This window comes from Phocoena phocoena, chromosome 5 (genome assembly GCF_963924675.1).
Source record: "Phocoena phocoena chromosome 5, mPhoPho1.1, whole genome shotgun sequence".
Taxonomy (NCBI): domain Eukaryota; kingdom Metazoa; phylum Chordata; class Mammalia; order Artiodactyla; family Phocoenidae; genus Phocoena; species Phocoena phocoena.
Window position 1 is genome coordinate 135,447,130 of NC_089223.1, and position 22,434 is coordinate 135,469,563.

Below are 22,434 nucleotides of genomic sequence, written 5' to 3' on the forward strand. Positions count from 1 at the left end.
CAGAGGCTCCTTCCGGAGACCACCTCCCCACTTACGGTCTGGCTTCATTCTGGTTCTCTGGGGGTGATTTTGTCCGTGAACGTGTCCACTTAGGTGTGGTCTTTCTCCCATATCAGACTCTCAGCAGTGGGAACAGGCACCTGGCTGTGTTTACCCCTGTGTCCCCACTGCCTGGAACTCGGCTGGCCCAGAGTAAGTGGTCAGTAAATACAAGAAGAAAGGGCGGAAGGAAGGCAAGAGGGCGGGAGAGGCGGGAAGGAGTAAGGAAGGAGCAAGGAAGGGAGGAGAGGGGTCTGTGGCCTGTGGCCCTGGAGGGTGGCGGCCTGCTCCAGGACCTCCGGCCCCCGGTTCCTGAGCGGCTGGCGCTCGCACGGGCGGGCACGGAGCCGGCCGGCAGGTGGCGGTGCGCCCTCGGCTGCGCGGGTGGCGGCGGCGGAGCGGCGAGTCCCCTCCTCCCGCCGGCTCCCTCCCCTCTACGGCTCCTTTCTCTGCGCTCTCGCTCGCGCTCCCCAGCGCTCTCCGCTCTCCCGGCCGCGGTCTCCCTTGCCCGCGCTGCCCCGCCGCCGGCCCCGCCGCCGCCCCTCGGCGACCATGGCGCACCGGGGACCCCCGCGCGCCCCGAAGGGCCCCGGCCCCGCCGCCAGAGCCCCTAGCCCCCGGGCGCCGCCGCCGCCGCGCTCGCCGCGCTCGCGGCCGCTCCTGCTGCTGCTGCTACTGCTGCTGGCCGCCTGCGGGGCGGCGGGGCGCTCCCCCGAGTCCTGGCGCCTGGGTCCCCGCGCCCGGCTGACCCGGGCGCCGCCAAGCCCGCCTGCGGGGCGCGCGCTGCCCGGCGGCGGCGAGGACCGGCAGGCGCGTGGCGCGGAACCCGGCGCCCCGGGTCCCGGTCAGGCTCCGGGTCCCGGCGAGGACGGCGCCCCCGCCGCGGGCCAGGGGCGCTGGGCACGGGCGGCTCCGGTGGCCGGAGCGGCTTCGCAAGCGCAGGTCTCACTCATCAGCACGTCGTTCGTGCTCAAGGGGGACGCGACGCACAACCAGGCGATGGTGCACTGGACGGGCGAGAACAGCAGCGTAAGTGACCTCCGCGCGTCCCCCCGGGCCCTGCCCCGGACACCTCGGAGCCCCCACTTCCGGACGGCCCCGCGGTCACCCCGGGCATTCTCGGAGACTTGGGGACGAGAGTCACCTCGGCGGCGCCCCTGCTGGCCCCTGGCCACTGGTTACTTGGGAACCAGATACGTGAGCGCCCTGCCTCACCTCGGGGGGCATTTCCGCTGATTTCCGGGACCCTGAGCCACCTCAGGGGCGGCCCCACTGGCCTCCAGATCGCAGGTTGGGGAGTGGGTGTCTCCAGAGGTTTCGGGACCCCGGCCACCTTGGGGCGCCCCCAGGCCCTTTAAGATCATTCACGACTCGGTGTTGTGCCTCTATCGCCTTCAGACTCCACCCGGTCCACCCAGCCTTGCTTTGGGATTTTTGGTTCCAGGACCCGTTCCACCCTGGTCTACCCGGGACCCCGCTCGTGGCACCTCCACGGGCTCTAGGACTTCCCCGGTCAGCCCGGCGTCCGATTCTGGGACCCTCGATTCTGGGGCCACCGCTCTCCCCGCGTTCCCGTAGGGCGACCCGCGGCTGCCTTGAGGACCCGCCGCTGACGCACCTGGATGCGCCGGGATCTGCTTACCCGCGGGGCTGGGAGCGGAGGCCAGCTCCTTGCACTCCCTGCCCTCCCCCACCCTGGCCGCTACTTCGGCCTCGCTCCAGCTGGAAGTTGGACACCCCTTGCCCTGCAAACACACTTCTGTTAAGGTCCTCCGGCGCCTCCTTCCACAAGCTCTGTGGGTCCTGCCCCCTCTTGGATCCCGCCTCTTCCTTTTTGGTGGTGTGTCCCCGGCATGGGGATACCGTCATATTCTTCCCCGGGGGGCGGGGGGTTGCCACAGGGTCGTTTCCCTCCCACCCCTCTCTATTCCCGCCGGAGCAGATAACCCATGGTCATCTATCTTGGGGTCACCTGTCGGCAGCCCCACGTGGATCATCTCTAGTTTTGGGAGAGGGAGCGGTGGAGGGAGGTGGCAGCTGTGTGTGCGCACGAGGTTATGGGGAGAAGAGATGGGAGCCCCTCCTCACTCCTTTCCATAAATGTCCACTCACTGTCCAGTGGCTGAGCCCCGACCCTTCTCCTTGACCAAGGCTTCCCAAAGTTCTGGGGAAGCCGCGCTGGGCCAGGGCCCCTGCATCCATTGGGAGTGGAGGGGCGGGGATGCAGGTGCTTCTCTAGTCACCGCAGGGGTGTAGTAGTGTAGCCTGGGCTGGGCGGCCCTTTTACCCACCTCCTCTGTCTAGCCCCGCTGGCTGGGGAACTCTGCGGGAGAAGGGAGGGGCGGGTGGATGCACTTCTTGGGGCAGGGGCGGCACTGGATGGGCCTGATTGGTCCAGAGCGCGGCGCCCTGCCGGACCCCCTCCCCAGCCAGCTTCTCACGCATGTGCCGGGTCTCTGGTCCTTGGTCACCTCAGCCGTCTCCAGTCAGACTGGAAGCCCTGGGGGGAGGGGCGGGTCGGCGCTGACCCCCTGCGCTCCGCCGGCCAGCAGGGGGCAGGCAGGGCCCTGAGGGGCGGTGCTTTAGGGAGGGGAGCAGGCGCCCCTCCCTCGAAGAGCCCTTGGGGGAACATCCCCACGTACATCTGGAGAGAGGGGTCAGACCCCAGACGTGCAGCTGGATCCCGCCCTTCTTCCTTCCTTCCCAATACTCGGGAGCAAATCGTGTCCTATGTACCGTAAGCTGTAACTCAGGGACTGCAAGGTAACCCGGACACCAGTAACTCAAAGGAACCAGTAAGCATTAACAGTCAGACCAGTGGAGCCGGAACATCCAAACCAAGCCCCCTCCCCCCGGGTTGTGCCTCCAGAAGCTCACTCTTTTCAGCTTCGTGGTGGGGGGCGGTAGGGGTGAGAGAAGTTAGGGAGACACAGAGGGGTGGAGAGCAGCCTCCCAGGTGGGACCAGCACCTTCAGGGCTCACTGACACCCAGCCCGCCCGCCCACCCCCATCCTGAGAGCAGAGCTCCCCTGGAGAGACTGAGGAGGAGTCTGGGCCAGTGGGGCGGGGCCCTGGGGGCGGGGCCTGGCAGAGGAGCCCACCTGGCTTTGCTGCTGGGGGACAGTGGCTGAGCTGAGTGACTCCTGTGTGACTGTCTCCTGGCTGCCGGCAGCTGAATGCCTGGAGGGGGGGCTTGGGAGTGGGGAGTGGGAATGTGGGGAGGGGCTGACTTCTCTTTAGTGGGCGGTGGGAAGTCCAGATCCGGGGAGGAGCTTTGAGAGAGGCAGCTCTCCCCTGGCCGCTGGGAAATGGGGGGCAGGGGTGGCTGTGGAGAGCAGGGCGTGGCCTGGCACCCAGCAGACGGGAGGCGAAGCCCGAGTACTCATCACTGTTACCGGCTGTGGTTCTGGAGATGCTGACCCGGCGTTTCGCTCAAGCACCTCCCACTTCTCTTGCCAGCCCCGCCCCCCCCCCACCTCACCCATTCTCAAGCTTGGGAAGTCGGGGAGACGGGAGTTCTCGCTGGATAAGCGCATCATCCTTTGACTTGGGGAGCAGGTGATGCTTTAAGAGTTTCACTTGCCTGGGAAGAACTCAAGAGGAGTGAAAGCTGTGACCGAGAGCCAAGGAAAACCCTTTTTTCAAACCATTATTTTCTCAGCACTCCGCGCATGCGTTGCATTGTTTTCTCCGCACGTGAAGTGTCTCAGCAATGCGCTTCGGTCCCTCTGGCAGCCACAGGGTAAGGATTTTAGCCGGGATTCTGCACGTGGTTCACCTCCGCTTGAAGGCACCATCTTTGGAAGCTGAAACGGAAAAGACACTTAACTTGAGGCTGATTTGCTGAGCAGAGTCTTTAAAAAATTTTATGTCATCTGATTTGCACAGGTATCCGAACCCAAGGAGCTACGCTCTGCGGATGTGCTCTCCAAGAGCAGAGATGGTGTTTGCTTTCCCATGTCAGGTGTTTTACAAAGTTAAAAAAAGCATTTGGAGAGGGATAGACTTTTTAAAATGGTATTTTAGAGCATCTGCAGAAAGGAATGGCAGGATTCGAGCTTATTCCAGGACAGGCCCCGTCGCTGTAGCACTGAGAACATATGTGCGTTTTCCTTCCAAAGGCTTGGTTTCTTCCCGCTCCCATGGAGATACAGAAGGGGACTAGCTTGGAAGTTCGAACACTGCCTTTCTGTCCGCCGTTTAGCTGTAGAAATGAATTGTTAGGTGTGAAATGAGTGTTTCATTGAAACCAACTGGTGTTACCTTCGATGGATCCAGAACGGGTCATGCACGGAGGCTCCAGGTTCTGGGTCTCCCGAGCTGCCCTCAGAGGCAGAGGTGTGATGTGGAGACAAGTACGACAATGCAGGTCCCTGCCTCCGAGGTCAGGGTTTCATGCTACCCCAATGGGATGGTGCTGTGCCCTGTCCCAATTTTACCATTTCTGGGAAATCACGTGCTCATCATACTGAAGTACAACTCACCTGTACGCCTTCCCTCACGGCACTGGAACTTCAGTTTTGATGCGTCAGTGGACTAGAATGTGAGCTTCCTGCAGCCAGGCCCAGTTGGTTCAGTTTTGTCGCTGGTGGTCAGCAGATCGGCATGTCCCCCACCCCCGCTCCACGTCTGCTCTGTGCTGTCCTGCAGGGTTGAGGATGTCGAGGGGAGCTGTATGCAGAGGTAATTCTGCCCTGACTATTCATGCTCTCTGCTCAGGGATCTTCAGGAACCTGATATCTGTGCATATTTTATACCCAGAGAGCCAGAGCTCCAAATCAGAAGCATGGAGCTTCTGAAGGTGTGAAATGGGTCACACCTAACACAGCTGTCAGATGTCAGGTTCCTTGAGGGCAGGTGTATTAGCCTCCACAGCAAAGTGCCACAGACTGGACGGCTTTAACAGCAGAATGCATTCTCCATTTTAGAGGCTGGATGTCCAAGATCAAGGGATCAGTAGGGTTGGTTCCTCCTGAGGCCTCTCTCTTTGGCCTATAGATGGCTGTCTTCTCTTTGTGTTTGTGTCCTAATCTCTTCTTATAAGGACACCAACCATATTGAATCAGGGCCCGCTCCAGTGGCCTCATTTTACCCTAATCCCCTCTTTAAAGACCGTATCTCCAAATATAGTCACATCCTGAGGCCCTGGGGGTTAGGACTTAAATATATGATTTGTGGGGGGCGGTGAGGGGGGCACAGTTCAGCTCGTAACAGCAGGGGAGGGATCTCAATAGCTTTTGCATCCCCTGAGCTTAATGCAGGGGAGCTCAGAGTAGTCCTGTGGGGAGAAAAGGGATGGATGTGAACAGTTGGGATACGAGGGGTGAGCACCATCTTCCCCAGTGGGGAAATCAGGGAAGACTGCGTGGAAGAGGTGGCATCAGGGTGGACTTATGGAACGCGTAGGGGGAGTATATGGGAGATGGAGAGGAACATTCTGGGGGAGGAACTGCTTGAGCAAGGTCTGGGAGGTGGGAATCTGAAGGTATGTCTGTGTCATACACGGAGACAGTGAATGCATTGTGCGTGGAGAGAAATCAGAGGAAAGAAGTTTGGAAAAAACTGGTTGAAGTCCACTCCTAATGGGTCCCAAATATGAGGCTGAACAGCCTAGCGTGGCAGTGCGGTGGAGGGGGGGGGGGTTACTGGTGCTTGAGCTTCAGCCTCCTTGGGCTTGTACCCGGCCCTGCTCCTTTCTGGCTCTGAGACTCGGGGTGGATGGACTGACCTCTCTGGGCCTCAGTGTCTTAGATTTGGGGGAGGTGAAGGCTCACAGGTCTGTCTGTGGTGCAGGTTCAGTAGGATAATCCACGTAAGGTGCTCGGACAGGGTCTGGCCTGCAACAGGTGCTCAGGGAGTGATCGCAGGGCTGGGCTGAGTTTCAACCAGTGACCCGGAGACAGTGTGCACGGTGGGCTTGGTGAGGGGCCATGGAAGTGAGACCTGTACAGAGACTCGGGGAGGAGGCTGCTGTGATGGTGAGGCCTGGCCCAGGGCCCTGGAGGGGGCAGAGGGAGGGAAGAGCAGGTCTGAGAGAGGGTTCAGGTGAGGATGGACGGGACATGGCTCCCCAACCCCCCACGGAGGCCTCACGGCTCACGGCCAGGCGCCAGCGTCCAAAGACCATGAAGGCGTTCGTGGAAAGCCCTTCAGGTTCTTGAATGAATCCAGTGACAAAGCTGATTTGTAGCCTCGAGTCTGACGGCTGTGGTTTCGTGGTGAGGGCTCCGCTCCGCTCTTGTGGGCGGGCTTGGTGGCTCCAAGTCTGCTGAACTTTCCGTGAGAAATTTTGGGATTCCAGACCACCACAGTGCGGGCCTCCCGGCGTTTTGGGGTGGGGACTCCATTGGATAGAGCGGTCTGGTTCATGGGTGGCTGAGTTGTGACTGCTCAGTGCTTGGCTGGTGGGCCTCTGCCCCCAGATGAAGCACTTCTCTGTCATGGCAGCTTCACCAAGGGTGGCCAGTGGCCACCCAGAGATGGACAGAGGCAGACAGAGGTCACGGGATGCTGTGACCAGCACTGAGTGCCTGTCACATTTGTTGTCAGGAAGCCAGCTGTGCCACCTGTCGGGGACCCTGGGCCTGGCGGCTGGACCAAGAATGATGAGAGAGCGAGGGCAGCCTGTGTTGTGGGACGGGTGTCGCTCAGTGGGCACGTATGCTCAGTGGGCAGAGCCTGGGGAAGTCTTGGCATGCAAGATGGCAGTGTTGTACTTGGGGGTATGCTTGCCCTGTGCCCGGGACCACCTAGGGTCTTCTGCATTCTGTCTGTGCCTGGAGAGATCACACAAAGTTTGAGAGCCCCAGGTGAGAAGAGACCTCATATTAGCCTTCAGAGCAGCTGCTTTCTAAGAGGGTCTGTTAGGTGCCGGGCTACAGTGACAAGCAAAATCACTCATGGCCCCTGTCCTGGCAGGACATTGGGACTGGACAGGAATTCATTACAGAATTCTGGTGCTTTAAGGATCTGTGCTGGGGAGGTCAGGGAGGACTTCCTGGAGGAGGTGATGATCGAGCAGCTATGAAGGGTGGGTAGAGTCAGTGTCACCTGGGCTGAGGAGGAGGTTGGGATGGTGAGACTGTGCAGGCTGAGGGAGAGGCTCGGGGTCCTGAAGACCCCAGAGCACCAGGCAGAGAAAGAACAGGTCCGTCAATCAAGAAGCTTTTGGCTCAAAGGCATCAAAACAGCCCTGTTAATAACGTTCCCGAGCACATCGCACAGATCTACGTTTACGTTAATGAAGTGGCTATTTAATTTGTGGTTGCATGAGGGTTCCTGAGAGTGTTTTAAAGAGGTCATAAATTAACTTGATTCTTCTACACGCCCCTTCAGATTAGAAGGCAGCCCAGTGCTTGCATAGGTCTTCTTTAGAGTTCCTGTTGTTTTAACATGTTACTTTATTATAATTTGTCAGAGGCAGGCTAAGCCCCCAAGGATGACACCGTGGGAGTGCAGAGCTGGAGCCATGAGAACATGCGCTGGCGACACGCTGAGCATCCCTGAGCGTTTCCATTTCGGGAAGACCCGGAGGGCGAGCTTGTAAACTGCCTTCTGTTTGGGAGCTTCCTCATTTTTCTTTTCTTTTTTTTTTTTTTTAACATCCAAAGAGTGAGTTATTTATAGATTCTTACCAATAGCCCGTTTCGCCCTCGCGCTCCTAATTCCCGAGTTTGCATGGGTGCTTTATGGAGCACGGAGGGATGTGATGACCTGTGAAGCCAGCTGTTACTGCAGCCCTGTTCCTGGCCAGCGTGTGCCCAGGTGTGGAAGCTCAGGGAGCAGGGGAACTCTGGCTCTCGTCGTGGTCACGACAAGGTCTCCATCCCAGCATCTGGAGGGTGAAGCATGCGTGTGGGTCTGTCCCCAGCCTGCTCTTGCTCGTGGGAGCCCTTTGAAAGCCTCATTCTGGGTGTGAGCTTGGATGCTGGGCATAAAACTGCCATGGAAACATGCACCCGTGGCCCTTCCGGTTCTGTCCAGTGGATGGTGGGGATGGCGAAGGCCCCGCTTCTGCCCCACGCGGGTTCCCACGGTGCAGCCATCCCTCCGGTGGGTTGCAGAGCACAGACTCTTGCAACCTGTTCCCAGTTGCGCTGTGAGCTGGCGACTGACAGGCAGCCCACTGAGGGGAGCAACAAAACCATTTCTGCTCCAGCCCTGTGATTCCAGGACACTTCCCGGAGCACACAGTGTGCGCATCATCTTTGTCCCGCATAAGCTCTGTTTGTTGTTTTAAACGTTTAATAGGAGTACTTGAATGTGAGCTGTCGCTGGAGAACCGGAAAGAAGAAAAAATTAAGACTCCGATGTTCTTTTGAGGTGGAAAAGTTCCTTCTTATTTTGCATCTCTGCAGTAGTCAAGTTACTGCATTTGCACAGAAAATTACAATCATTTAATTAGTTTCTTCTCACACCAGCTCGAAGATCTTAAAATAACAGCACCCTCCTTCCTTCGTGATTTTCTTGCAAAAGCAGATCATTTCCCGCAATGTTGAGCTCGCCTTGACTCCGACAGGGCACATCTCTTGCATGACGCTGTTTCCTGATGCTCAGAGATAAATTAAGTTCAGATTAAAGTAAGAAAAGAGCCAGGCCGAGTGTGGCTGCTTCTCTTCAGATCACTTTTAATTCAGAAAGGGCTCTTTATGAGTTTTCTGTGCCGTGCATATTTCCGAGGCGTCAGAGGTAGAGATACCATCTTCCAGGCCTTAGCTGGAGAGATGGCATTTAGGATCGCCTCCGTGCTTCTCCTTCGGAGGTAATTTTATCTTATAATAACAATTTCTCATTATTTACATATTGCTTCTGATTAGTAATAATGAAGTTAATAATCACAGTCCCCTTTTATGTGTCCATGGCTGTGCCGAGCACATCACAGGCATTAACTCATTTAGTCCTGGAGACAGTCCTAAAAAAATATACGATTATTATATTCATTTTACAGACGAGAAAAGAAAGGTTCACAGCATCCAGGGGACTGGCCCAAAGTCACACAGCTAAAAAGGGTCTGAGATGCGATTTCCTCCTTCCCTCTTGAGCCTGAGTGCTATTTTTTAAAAAATAAATTTATTTATTTATTTGTTTTTGGCTACGTTGGGTCTTCATTGCTGCGTGTGGGCTTTTCTTTAGTTGTGGCGAGTGGGAGCTACCCTTCATTGTGGTGTGCGGCCTTCTCATTGCGGTGGCTTCTCTTGTTGTGGAGCACGGGCTCTAGGCACGCGGGCTTCAGTAGTTGTGGCACACGGGCTCTGTAGTTGTGGCTCGCGGGCTCTAGAGCGCAGGCTCAGTAGTTACGGCGCGCGGGCTTAGTTGCCCCGCGACACGTGGGATCTTCCCGGACCAGGGCTCGAACCCGTGTCCCCTGCGTTGGCAGGCGGATTCTCAACCACTGCGTCACCGGGGAAGTCCCTGAGTGCTATTTTTTTAGCGCAAGAAATATTTCTACTCTTTTTTCTTTATTGTTATTTTTTAATGGTGATAAAATACAGATAAAATTTATCCTCTTAACCAATTTAAGTGTACGGTTGAGTGGCGTGAAGTACATTCACAGTGTTACGCAACCATCACCACCGTCCACCTCCAGAACTTTTTCATCTTCCCAGATGGAAACTCTGTCCCCGTTAAACACTAGCCCCCCATCGCCTCCTGTCTCCCCCTTTCCCTGCAAACCACCATTCTACTTCCGTTTGTGAATTTGGCTCTTTTTTCTAGGGACCTTATATAAGTGGAGTGATACAGTGTTTATCCTTATGTGACGGGCTTACGTCACTGGGCATAATGTCCTCGAGGTTCATCCACGTTGTAGCCTGTGTCAGAATTTCCTTCCTTTTTAAAGCTGAATCATATTTCACTGTGTGGATGGGCCACATTTGTTTTCTTGTTCATTCATCCGTGGACCCTTGGGCTGCTCCCATCTCTGGGCTATAGTGAACAGTGCTGTTGTGGACATTGGGGTACAAATGTCTGTTCAAACCCCTGCTTTCTCTTCTTCTGGGTGTATACTCAGAAGTGGGATTGCGGAATTCTGTGTTAGTTTTTGGATTGAGCCTGAGGTCTTAACTACAGCAGACATCGTTCTTGTGTCTGCTTTGAGTTTTTGCCCACTTGCTAATTAGTTGCATGGTTGCAATCCCCAAAGAAATTTGTTGCCCTGTGGTTTTGGGGGAGAAATATTCACAGCACTAAGGGCCATCCCATACCTGGAAAGGACACAGCAGGGAGACAGTACAGTGGGTGGGAGTGGTGTTGTTTCTGGTTTCTTCTGATAACCCCCCATTCTGCTATGTGTGACCCAAGAGGAGGGGCTGTTGCTTGGAGCCCAGGACATCCAGATCTATCAACGTTGGAAAGTCAGAAATAGGCTGACTGGTCTGGCGGTGGGGGGCCTGCAGGGGGTAGGAAATGGTCCAGGGGGGCGTGGTCTGGAGCTCCTGCCGTTTGTATTTCAAGTTCACGTGCACTTCACTTCCTCCCTGCGTTTAGGCCCTTTTCCCTGTTGACTAGCTCGTTGACCAGTTAAATAATTCAATTTTCACTCCGTAAAAATGAAGCACTCAATAAAAAATCTTACGTTTTTCTCAATCTATTCCCATCGATACTGCTTAACCCCATCCAAGTTTATGTTCTGATTTATCACCTGACCGTGGAGGGGCTTAGGGGTTTTTATTTAATTCCTGCAGCTGTTCTATCTCAGTCGTTTGAGGTGGCTGCTGGGTGCCTTGCTGGGTGTCACACCACGGGCTGCCCCGGGACACACGCGGAGGGGCTTCCCGGCTCCAAGGACCACCCCCCCCCCATTCCTGGCACAGAGGTTCTCAGCTCTTTCTGTGCCATAGACTCTCCCCACCCCAAGTCTGGAGAAGCCCATGAAGTTTCTCAGAATGTAGTTTTTATAACCAGCATAACATAGAATAGATAGGATTAAAGGATGATTATTAAAAAATAAATTCTATGGCAATAAAGTTACCAGAATATTAAAGCGAATTTCTTTAGTAACACATCAACAAGAGTTAGCAGCAAGTGTGGTAAGTACCACAGTTTTGAAGTTGTGATGGACGTAAACGATATTTCGGGGTCGGCAACAGCTGTCAACGTGCCCGGGAAAACACCTGTGATTTCTGTTGGTGACAAAGTCCCAGGTACTAATGACAACATTGTGACGTGTTGCTTCACGGTGAAGGAAACGCCCAGTTTCAGTCGCAGTTGGTGAAAATAAACCCAGTTCTTGTTTCTCCACCCAAGTTCACAGGCCCCTGGATTCTGTGGTCCCAGCAGAGCTGGCGGGGAATCACAGGTGAGTAGAAGTGAAGTGAGTAGAAGTGAAGAAGCCAGGTAGGACGTGGCTCCTGGGAAAGGGAGGGGACCGTGGGGATGATTCTCTTCTCCGCCACCCCCATCCCAGTGCCTGCTCCCAGTGTCCTGTCTCCCCCAGGCCCCTAAGGGTGTGGCCCCCGGGAGGGCGGGGCTTTGGTCTGTCTGTTCTCTGCTGTCTCCCAGTGCTAGGTACTTAGCAGACGCTCAGTAAACATCGGCAACGGACCAGATGAGTAGGATAGGAGGGGCTCATTGGTCCTGAAGGGCTATCAGCTCAGAGGCCCGGCCCACCTCCTTCTCTGCTGAGGATCTGGGAAGGGCCCCGTGGCCGGTGGGTGACAGAGCTGGCCTCCCTGTTCAGTTGCCCGCTCCCCATGTGAGCTCTGAAGCTCTGTAAAGCACTAATTTGTCCCCACCTGTGTTCAGTGAGGGTCCTGAGCCTTCCCCGTAGGGAAGAGCCCTTTGGGGGAGATGGAGAGACTGCTTCTTGCCCAAAGCTTTCTGCCCAGAAGCTTTGACTGGCAGCAGTGGCCGTACAGCCAGGCCACGGCGCCCTGTGCCTCCCCCTGGCCGGGCCTCTGCCCGTCGGCCGGGGTGGCTCAGCCAGGAGCCAGGGTGCTCAGTGGGGAGAGAGCATCAATCCCAAAATTAAGTTGGCGCTTTTAAATCGCTTCTCTGCTCCCAGCCTCATTTCATTCACATAAAACGTAACACAGCACCCAGGAGATGGGTGGCTCAGCTTTGCAACAGGTAAGCAACTCTGGGTGGGTTTAAACATGGAGGCGCTTTCCTGGAGGGCCACCTTGGGGGAAACTGGGAAGGTCGGCTTTCTGATGGGCGTCTTTCTAAGTGTCACTCACTTGGTCACTCGTTCATTCATCCATCCATCAGACCTGCGTTGAGCGTTTCCTCTGGGCCAGCCTCACGGGGATAACTAGGTTCTGATATCAGCCCTGGGGTGGGGGGAGCCGCCGAAAATGGTTTTGGTCCTTGTCACCTTCGTTCTGTGTTTGCCTATGTCTTCTCTTTAAAGTCACATCAGCAAGTTACCTTTAAAAAAATTATTTATTTATTTATTTGGCTGAGCCGGGTCTTAGTTGCGGCACGTGGGATCTTCGTTGCCACGTGTGGGATCTTTAGTTGTGGCATGGGGGATCTAGTTTCCTGACCAGGGATCGAACCCAGGCCCCTTGCATTGGGAGCCCCTGGACCACCAGGGAAGTCCCAGCATGTTACCTTTTTAAAGCTTGAGAAGGTGCCACCTTTGGAGGCTGTGGCTGCGTGCTTGCACCCTCCCCTTACACCCTGGGGGGCTGAGGGATGTGTGGGCTCGGAGCTCACCCCAGCATCTGGCCAGGGAACCCCTGATGTGCTGGGGGTGGCATCCACCGTGGAGTTTTATGTGGTTCCATTTTCCTCCCATTTCCTGAGTAGTTTGCTAAAGCACAGCCAAGCCCAGCAGTGTTGGCTCCAAGGGCCCACTTTTAGAGGGAGTATTTCTCGTTGACGTCTGGTTTATTTTTTGCAAGTTTCCTGATACGAATTATCGCCTGAAATGCTCACCTCCTGAGGTCAAGTCAGACTTTCTTTCCATCTCATGGAGCAGAGGCCCGGCAGGCAGCCAAGGGGAAACCCGAAACCCATGGCCTTCCGGGCGGGGTCTGGAGGGAAGGGCCCTTTGGGACCTGCTTCCCCTAGATCCCGCAGCTTCCCCTGCCCCAGGGAGGGGAGCCGGCCCTGCAGTCACATGTGCCTTCCCTGACACAGAGGAGCAAGCAGACGGACCCTGGGCGCTGAGGTGGCCTTGCCCTGCCCTGCCTGACCTGGCACCTCGCTCTTCTGGGTTGTGGAGACTTGGCCGACTTTGGTGCTGGCCACCTTGACCTCTGACCTGGGAGAAGGATGGGGCTGGGGGCCATCCACATGGCACATGGGGGAAGGAAGCGGATTGCCCTCAGTTCTCCAGGGCTCCTGGGAGTCCTGTTTTCTGGAGCATATCCAAGCGACGCTGTCCAGTGGAGTGATGGGGAATTATCGCCGGGGCAGGGTCTTGGTGGGAGGGGACCGGGGGCGGGGCTCCGGCTGAGGCTCCTGTCACGTGATGGGGCCCCAGCCCTGCCTGTCCTGTGCCCAGTGCAGAGCCCGTGTACCGTTATCCCCTGAGCCCCGCAGCCCGCGAGCAGGGCCCATGCAGCCTTTTATAAGGATGAGAGGCTGTGGCTCTGTCCCCTCTCTGCCTCAGGTGGGGCCGAGCAGGACCCCCGGACTGGGATTGCCGTGCTCCGTCTCCCTCAGGGTCCCCAGGGTCCTCTGTGGGGATGAATCTTCTCTAGTTTCTTGGATGCGCCTGCGGCCGTGCCCCGGTCTGGGTCTCGTGAGCACGGGAAGGAGCTCCGAGACGCTGGCTGGGTCTGCGAGCTGCCTGGCTCCCCTGCCCTGGCTTGGGACGGGCAGAGCCCGGAGGGTGGTCCTGTCTGCCTCACCCACCTGCCCCCGACCACACTCAGGTGCTCTTCACGCCCACCGCCCTCCACCGGGGTGTCCACTCTGCTCTGTCGCCTCTCGGCCACGTGTGGCCCCGGCCCGCTCCGAATCCCGTGGACCTTTGTCTTTCTCATCCTAAAAGGGGTGACGAGGCCCGCTCGGGCCTTGTGGACTGAAGGCCGGTGCGTGTTAGGGCTCGGCTCCATGCTGGGCGGCAGCTTCTGCTCGACCCCTCCAGGCCACCCTATCCTTCTGGGCTTGGCTGGCCCATCCTGGGGTGGGTGGGACGACCGGAGGGCGGGGCCTGTGTGGACCATTGGGCCAGATGCCCCTGCTGGGTAGGAAGCCTTTGGACCTCCTCCGCTGGAAGGTGGCCCGCCGGCGGTGAGGCCGGCTGGAGGCGCCGGCACGTGCCCCTCTGCTGGCATGCTGTGGGTAGGCTCGGTCCCCGATGGGTTGCACGTTTGGGGACGGGGTGGGCAGAGCTCCCTAACTGTGGCGGCTGGCCTGACGTGCAGGTGATCCCAAGCTCACAGGTCAGCGTTTCTAGTCTGGTGTTTCCCTCTTAACTCACCCCGATGCCATCTTCAGCTTGTTTTCAGCGTGATGGAGGAGGGCCGAGCTCCAGATGACCCCACTCACCCGCGAATCCAGAGCTTTCGTTGATGCCCGTGGGGGCTTGGCCTGAGTCTGCATTTGCCCCAGAGTGTTTCAGAGAGGCTTTTGCAGTGGTTGATTCGCTCATCGATACTGAGTTATGGGCCAGACCCTCTGCCAGGTGGAAGGGGTGACGTGGCCAGGATGAAGCATGGTCCCTGCCTGGTGAGAGGGGCAGACGATGACCTGATGACCTGGGGACACAAAGACAGGGGCAGGTGGGAGGGATGCTGTAGAGGAAGGCACGGGTGATGGGGGTCTCCAACTGGGGTAGGGGAAGCAAGGGCCTGATTGAGCTAGTGGTCAGGGAGGGGTCCCAAGGAGGGGGTGGCATTTCCAGGAGGTCTGGAGGGTGACCTGGGCGGTGCTGTGCAGGGCTGCTGTGGGGAGCGCTCAGGGAAGGCAGCCAGGCTGCCCTTGTCCTTGGTGCATACTCCCTCCCTCTCTCTGTCCGACGTCCTCTCTGGACCTGGGGGTGCCTGGGACGGTAGCTGTGGTGCTCAGGGCCGCCTGTCCTCTCCCAGTCAAGACCCCACCGAGCCTGGCACCCCTCTTGTTCCAGGAAGGGGGTACAAGGATCTCCCACCTGCTGAGTGGCATCGGCCATTCCTGAGCCTACGAGAGAGAGGCATTTTGGGGGAGGTGGTGGTGGCCTGCCAGCTGCCAGCACCTCGGTGCCCACAGGGCTCTTCCAGGAGCTCCCTCTGCTCCTCAGAACACCTGAAAGTTTACAGCAGGGCTGAGTCGGGGCCACAAACTCACTGTGCATGAAATTTCATGTGTCTGCATTTTTTTCTTGAAGTCAATAAATTCTGACTTTGAGTCTTCATCCTACTGCAGGGAACAAAACTTCCCCCTGAACTTCCCTTCCTGGAGAAATCTGGGAAGGCTTCCCAGAGGTGTGGCCGGGAAAGGAGGGTGGGAGGAAGGAGGGCATCCAGGTAGTGGGAACAGCAGGGCAAAGGCTGGGCCCGTTGTTGCAGCTTGGTGAGTTTGGGAATTTGGGGTGGGGTGGGGGAAGGAGAACCCAGAAGGGAGGGTCCCTGGGAGGAGCCAGGCGGTGACACTGGATGGTCACTTACCTAACATTTGTCATGGTGCCTTTTATTTTTGTTTGTTTGTTTTTCATCTATGCTACATCAAAGAAATCAAATAAAGTTCTCAGAGTTTTAACAAAGAGATAACAGCAATTCTAACTAGTGAAAGCCCTCTTCGTGTTTTAATTAAAAATAAATTTTTAATTGAAATATAGTTGATTTACAATGCTGTGTTACTTTCTGCTGTACAGCAAAGTGACTCAGTTATACACATAGAGACATTCTTTTTTTATATTCTTTTCCATTATGATTTATCACAGGATATTCAGTATAGCTCCCTGTGCTCTACAGCAGGACCTTTTTGTTTATCCATTTTAAATGTAATTGTTTGCATCTATCATCCCCAAACTCCCAGTCCCCCGCCACCCCCGCCTTGGCAACCACAGGTCTGTTGTCTATGTCTGTGAGTGTTTCTCTTTTGTAGATAGGTTACTTTGTATGTCATGGTGCCTTTTGGAAGACGTGGATCATCTACCAAGTGCATACATGTCCCCAGATCGTCAGGAGGGAAGTGGGTGTGACGAGGTGGAGGGGGCCTGGGCGAGGGGCGAAGACTCTGTCAGCTAATCCTTAATCCCTTTTATTCTTGCTTCGCCTGGAGGAAAATGTAATGTCCATTTTCTATAGCAGTGCAAGTATATAATGAACGTTATCTGGTGTCTGTTTCTGTCCAGTTTTTTCAAGAACGTTCCCAGCAGTATGTGTGGTTACATCTCCTTTAGTGCCCTGAATCTCCGTGGCTGCCCTGGTGGAGTTCCCGTCCCCCCAGTGGGGAGAGGAATTCTTGTGGAAAGAAGAGAAAGCACAGAGTGTAGGGGGCCGGCCCAGGAGTGAGAGCTGGCTTCTGCCACTCGGCCCTCCGGGGTCTTCCTCTCCCCCAGCCTCTAATGGGCAGTACTGGTCACATCCTGTGTCCCCACCTGGTGTGTTTGGGCCGATTGGTCAGGTCTTCCTGGTTCGGTCTAAGGTTACAGGAGGGTGTGGTGTGTGTTCTTATTTCCTGCCATTCCCATGGCTTCTGTAAGGCTGTGCGCAGAAGCGGGTGTGTTGAGCAAGATTCTTGGTCACAAGTCACAGAAACCCGACTCCAGCTAGCCTAAGTGAAAAAGTGGACTCGTAGGCTCACAGGTCCAGAAAGTCCAGGGTTCTGGCTTCAGGTGTGGTTGGCTCCAGGGGCCCCAGTTGCAGTCTCTCAGCCTTTGTCCCTCAGCCTCTGTCCCTGTCCCTGGGCTCAGCTTCCCTGTGTGTTGGCCTCCCTTCTCCGACAGCCCACCCGGGTCACGGCTCCCTGAGAACCTGAGGCTGGAGAATGCTGCCGTCCACCAGTCCTTCCCAGTGGAAGTCCAGAACAGAGACCCACTGGCCGGCATGGGTCACATGCCCACCCCGACCCATCACCTCGGCCAGAGGGCTGTTATGCTGATTGTCAGGCCAGGGCCCCAACCCTGGACCCATGCGGACTAGACCGAGAGCGTAGTTCTGGGTAGGACCCTGCAGAGGGCGTTGTCATGAGTTGGGGGCCCAGCAGCAGCGTCGCGTCTCTCCCGGCTTTGTCGTTGGAGGGTCATCCTCCCATGTTGGGAGAACACCCATGGCCGCCGATGACACCCCACTCCCTCCCCCAATGCCCTGCACTCCCAGAGGGGTCAGTTATGGGCTGCGTGATTTCCACATGGTCAAGGCCAAGACAGCCCCACACTTCTGCTTTTTATGGTGTGCTGAGCGGTGAAGCCCCAGGCCTGTCGGCTCTGCCAGGGCCCATGCCCACGTCCACGTAGCTCAGAGCAGAGGAGACTCCTGGTGTGTGGCACTCACCGCACCTCACAGTGGCCTGGATGCTCCTTTGCGGGCTACCTGTGCTGTCTCTTGGTCAGTGCGCACTGTAGGTCCACTGGGGCCTAGCGGCGGTGGCTGGACGTGGGGTGAAGTGCAGGGGGCAGCCAATGCCACCCCGGGCAGGGGCGGGTGTTTCCTGGGACACCCGAGGTCTTGGCGCCCTGGACGTGGACCACAGGACAGCCCAGGCAGGCTGGAGGCGGCCCTCTCAGATGGTGACATGGATGGAAGGCGGTCAGGGAAGTGGGCCGTGTCTGGCGTGGTCATCCTGGCCTGGAGCCGTGGGGCCCCACGCTTCCATCATTTGGCTGTGATTTGAGTCTCTCCGTCCCTGTGCTGGCAAAATCTCAATCCAAAGAAGTCAGGAGCCGCTGAGTTCAAGCAGGGCTGTGGGTGTCGTAAGGCATCTCAGAGCCCCGTGGCCTTAGTTTACAGGTGAGAAAACTGAGGCCCTGGGAAGTCGAGTGGTTTGAACAGAGTCCAAAGCCGCGGGTGGCAGAGTGGGGCTAGACCAGGTCTGCAGGGTCCCAGGCCAGGGCTCTTTCCAGATGGAGACCCAGAGGGCCTGGGGGTGGACCCTGGGAAAGGCTCTCAGATGCCGGAGCAGCCCTGGTTGAGCCTCCAGGGATTGGGGTGGCTGCAGCAGCCTCCCCAGCCTTTTATTTCCTGTCTCTACCCTGAGCTGCAGGGAGAAGCTCCCTGCGGTGAGCGAGCCGCGGGCAGGGCTTGGCTCCCCTCTGGCAGGAAGTCGGCTGTGACTCTTTGTTTTGGTGTCTTTGCCTCCAGTCTCCAGCCCTGGTGTCTGACAGGACTCGTGGGCGAAGGTGAATCACAGATGGGCCTCCGCTTGTCTTCGAGAAGGAAGTCAGCTTCTTCCACCAAAAGGACAGCTGTTGGGTGGGAAGGCCCTCGGGGCAGATTCATTCAGCAGATGCCACGTGGGCGCCTACTGTGCCCAGGATGGCTGCCAAGGAGGAGTCCCGGGGTGGACTCAGAGGTCTCAGAGCTTCCAGCATGCTCAGAGACCACCGAGCCCCAGCTGGGATCTTTCCAGTGATGGGAGGCTCACCCCCTTCCCGGGACGGCACATTCCAGGGTGTCTGGGCTTGCTGAGAGCAGCTGAGGTCAGCACCGAGTTGAGGTTGTGTTAGAAGGCAGTGCTGCAAGCAGGGTGTGTCATCCGGATGGGCGCGAAGGATGCCTGTCTTTGCTGGTTGGCTTTCTGGGCTGTGAGTCTTGTTGACTCGTGAACCTCAGGGAAAGCAGGGTGATGCGCGGCACTGCTGAGCAGCCCCAGCTTTGCTGCCAGGTGATACATTAGAAAGCAGAGGTGAAGGTGAGATCAGCCTGCCTTGTCTTTGTGAATGGTGAGCACCGCCCCCAGTGGAAGCCCAGCCCAGGACTGGTCCACCTGGGGCCAGCAATGGTGGACAGACGGGTGGGGTCTGTGGCTAGGGCCGTTCTCCCAAGGCCACGTTTCTCTGCACTGATTCCTCCTTTGGCTGCTGTAACAAACAACACAAACTTGGTGGCTGAGAACAGCACAGATGTATTTTCTTACGGTTCTGGAGGTCAGAAGTCCACAGTCAGTCTCACCGGGCTGAAGTCCAGTCCGCCTCCCTCTTACAAGGACCCTCGTGAGTACATTGGGCCCACCTGGATAATGCAGGACAACCTGCTCATCTCAGGATCCCTCATCACACCTGCAAAGTCCCTTACGAGGTAGCATGGGTACCAGTTCTGGGCATTAGGACGTGGGCATCTTTGGGGGCTGTTATCAGCCTGTCACCAGCCTCTTCTCTCACCAGCCTTGCCTGGCCTTTATGCTGCAGCTGCCACCGACTGTCCTCAGGTCCCTCCCTCCCCTCGTCTCTTGGCCTTTGCCCCGGTGACCGCGTCTCCTCAACCTGGAACCTTCCAGCCGGGGCTCCTAACTGCTGGCCTCCCCTGCTTTGCCCCCATCGGAGCCCACACTCAAGACCGCAGCGTCGTGCCCTCTCTCATCTCCCCGGGACACCGTGGCCCCGCCTGGGGCCCGAGGACCCCGCAGCCTTGCAGTTGCCAGAGCCCTCGGGCATAGCGGGTCTCAGTGAATGTTTGTGGAACAGACGGGCGAGTGGAAGAGTCCGTAGTGAGTTGCAGGTAAATGAAAGTTATTTTAAAAGCGCATTTAACCGACTTGGCTGCTTTTCGGCCTCTCGGGTCCGTCGTTCTGCCTGTAGACCTGCTTGGGGGTCCACGGGACCAACAGCCCCTACCAGGGGCCTGAATCTGCATGCTTTTACTTAAGATGAAGGTTTTAAAGCCACTTGGAGGTAAAATTTGGCCAACTTTGTTTTTGTTTTTTTTTTTTAAATTTGGCCGCGCTGCGTGTCTTATGGGATCTTAGTTCCCTGACCAGGGATCGAACTGGCGTCCTCAGCAGTGACGGCACGGAGTCCTGACCACTAGACCGCCAGGGAGGTCTCGTGGCTAACTTTGAATGATATCGAATCAGCAAATATTCGTTGAACATTTGCGAACAGAAGGCGGATCCCTCGGGGTGGGTGAAAGGGTATGGCCCTCATACCCACAACCAAAGTGCCCAAGGCCTGTGCCCTCTGCTCTCAAGTTACTTATTATTTAGTTGTGTGCGGATGTGTGTGTGACAACGGTGCACAAATGGATGAAACGGAAGGGGGGTGGTGGGCAGCTCCTTCTGCAGGGCCGGGGTCTTGCCTGGATGCCTGGATTTTAGGATGGCGAGCGTTGAGGGATCTGGGGGACAGTTGAGAGCCCTGGAGAGGGGACAGCTAAGCTGAGCTGGGGTCATGGTGAACTTGGGGAACACGGTCCCAGGCCTGCGCCTTCCGCTGGTTATCTGTGACCTCGGGCAGACCGTCGCACCTCTCGGTGGCCTGGCCGCCCCGCGTGTGATGCGGAGCTCTCCCTGCAGACCAGGGTGAATGGCCAGGGTGGGCTGAGCCACTGGACGGGCCAGGACTCAGGAGGGCCCCTCCAGAAGCAGAAGCTCAGTTTTGGAGGTTTGTGAGCCGTCGGACTTGGCTGAAGTAGAAGCTTGTGCTAAACAGTGAAAGAAACCCAAACAAGGAGATTCTGTGCTCCAAATTGCACTTGGCCCGCTCACCTCCCATTCGACCAGGTGTCACTTCCTATTTGTGCTGCGTAAATGGATTCAAATAGCTTTCTTCTCCTCCATCACTCAAAGAATGGCCTTGGTAGCCAAGAAGGGAATTAGTTTCAGGTGGAAGCCTATTTTTACCGTGGTGGAGACCAAACTGTTAATTACCTAGAAATCACATGAGGGTTTTTAGCCTGAAAAAGTTTTTTCTTGGGTTCAACTTTTCATAGATATTAATTATAGGTATCGGCTTCAGCCCACTGAAATAATTCCTCTCTCCAGAGATTAAAGACATTTAAAACGCTGTGCCTTGTTAAACATAACGCATATTCTTTTTCTCTATTTCTGCTCGGCATATGGGATGGAAATAGGAGATTAGGGAATTTAAAATTGATTTGATACCTTTCCTGTATTTAACTAATGGTTGATTCCATACTCCATGTGTGTTTTCAAGTCTCTGAAGCTGGTGGGAATTTGACGATAAAGGTCGAGAAGGCAACCCTTTAATACTGTGACGATGGATCCTGATGGGGGTGTCGTGTCTTGTTTCTGATACGCATCCCTCCACCCACGTTTGTATGTGGACAACCATCCTGGGGCTTCCCACTGTTCCTGGGATAAAATCCAGACTCTTTGCCTGGCCTCCACTCACCCTGCCCTCTGCACTCTGTAGAGCCCCGTTCTTTCAGCTTCTGGAACATGCCAGGCCCTCCCCACCTCAGCCTCCGTGTCCCCGCGATTCCCTCCGTCTCACTTTGGGGGTCTTTGCAGCAAAGACTTCCCCATCCGTCTCCTTAAACGTGTCCTTTTAATCTCCACCCGTTTCCTTAATTACACTGTGAAAACTCTGTTTGATTTATCTTTTTGTCTGCATGTCTGTCTATTTGTTTTTCTGTCTCTATCAGAAATAGTTTCCTGAATGCAGGGACGGTTTCAGACTTTGGGGCCACGTTGAGTTTGAGGTGCCCCGGGTGCCGAAGTCCTCCGGATCTGGGGGTCCCTAACTTGGCTTTAGAGTTTCTGCTGCCTGGGCCCCGCTCCAGGGAGCCTGGTTTCGCGGGACTGGGGTGAGGCCTGGGCACCTGGATGATTCTAACCTGCAGCCACGTTTGAGAACTGCTGTCACGGGTTGGGAACTTGGCGGGCACGCGGGAGGCCCTGCAGGACAGATGGGACCCCGACGTGGAGCCAGGAGCAGCCCCAGCCCAGGCCCCTCAGGGGCCACCACGCGGCCTCAGAGTCACGCCTCCGCGTCCGTGTGAAAATAAAGGAGCGTTTGGCTCACTTGGTGTAAGAAGCCAGAGATTTGTGGAATGCATTTTAGTACTAGTTCCACGAAAAGCATTCCCAGCATTAAAACAGCAGCCAGTACTAGCCACTCAGCCCAGCGGGCTTAGCGCCGCTGGCGGTGGGCTGGGGCTGCCGATTCTGAGTCTGGCTTTGTCATCAAGCCCTGGCTGCAGCCCTGATGTGGGGAGGCCGCCCTGGAGTGAGGAGGGCCAGCTCCGTGCTGTTTCCCCAGCTCCTGAAGCAGAGACGGAGGCTCGGGACGAGAGGGGACCGGGCCACGCCCTCCTGGTGTGCGGTACATATCGGTGTTGGTGTGACCTTCCACCACTGGAGGGTGCAGTGTTGGAACAGGGGCCTCCAATTCACCTCTGCACCCTAATACCTAAGTTAAGGCTTGGTGCATAGTAGGACCTCAGAAAATAATTGGGGTAGAGGAATACATGGATGGAGGAGAGGAAGAAGGAAAGGAAGGGGACTGCTTTCCTGATTCCTACACCCAAGTGGGGCCGTGGGTGTGTCTCAGGCAGGCCTACGTGTTGGTGTCCCTTGAAACTGATTTTCTGGACACACCTATCTGCTCGGTGTTCATTTCGG

At 56.5% G+C, this 22,434-nt stretch overlaps 1 protein-coding gene across 1 annotated transcript in view; it reads left to right on the plus strand.

The window, feature by feature from the left end:
• Positions 1–591: 591 nt before the first annotated feature.
• SORCS2 (sortilin related VPS10 domain containing receptor 2) overlaps positions 592–22,434 on the plus strand; it is a 469,283-nt gene continuing 447,440 nt past the window's right edge. Inside the window, exon 1 of the mRNA XM_065877287.1 lies at positions 592–1,068. Coding sequence (XP_065733359.1) covers positions 592–1,068 — 477 coding nt within the window. The remainder of the gene's footprint in view (positions 1,069–22,434) is intronic.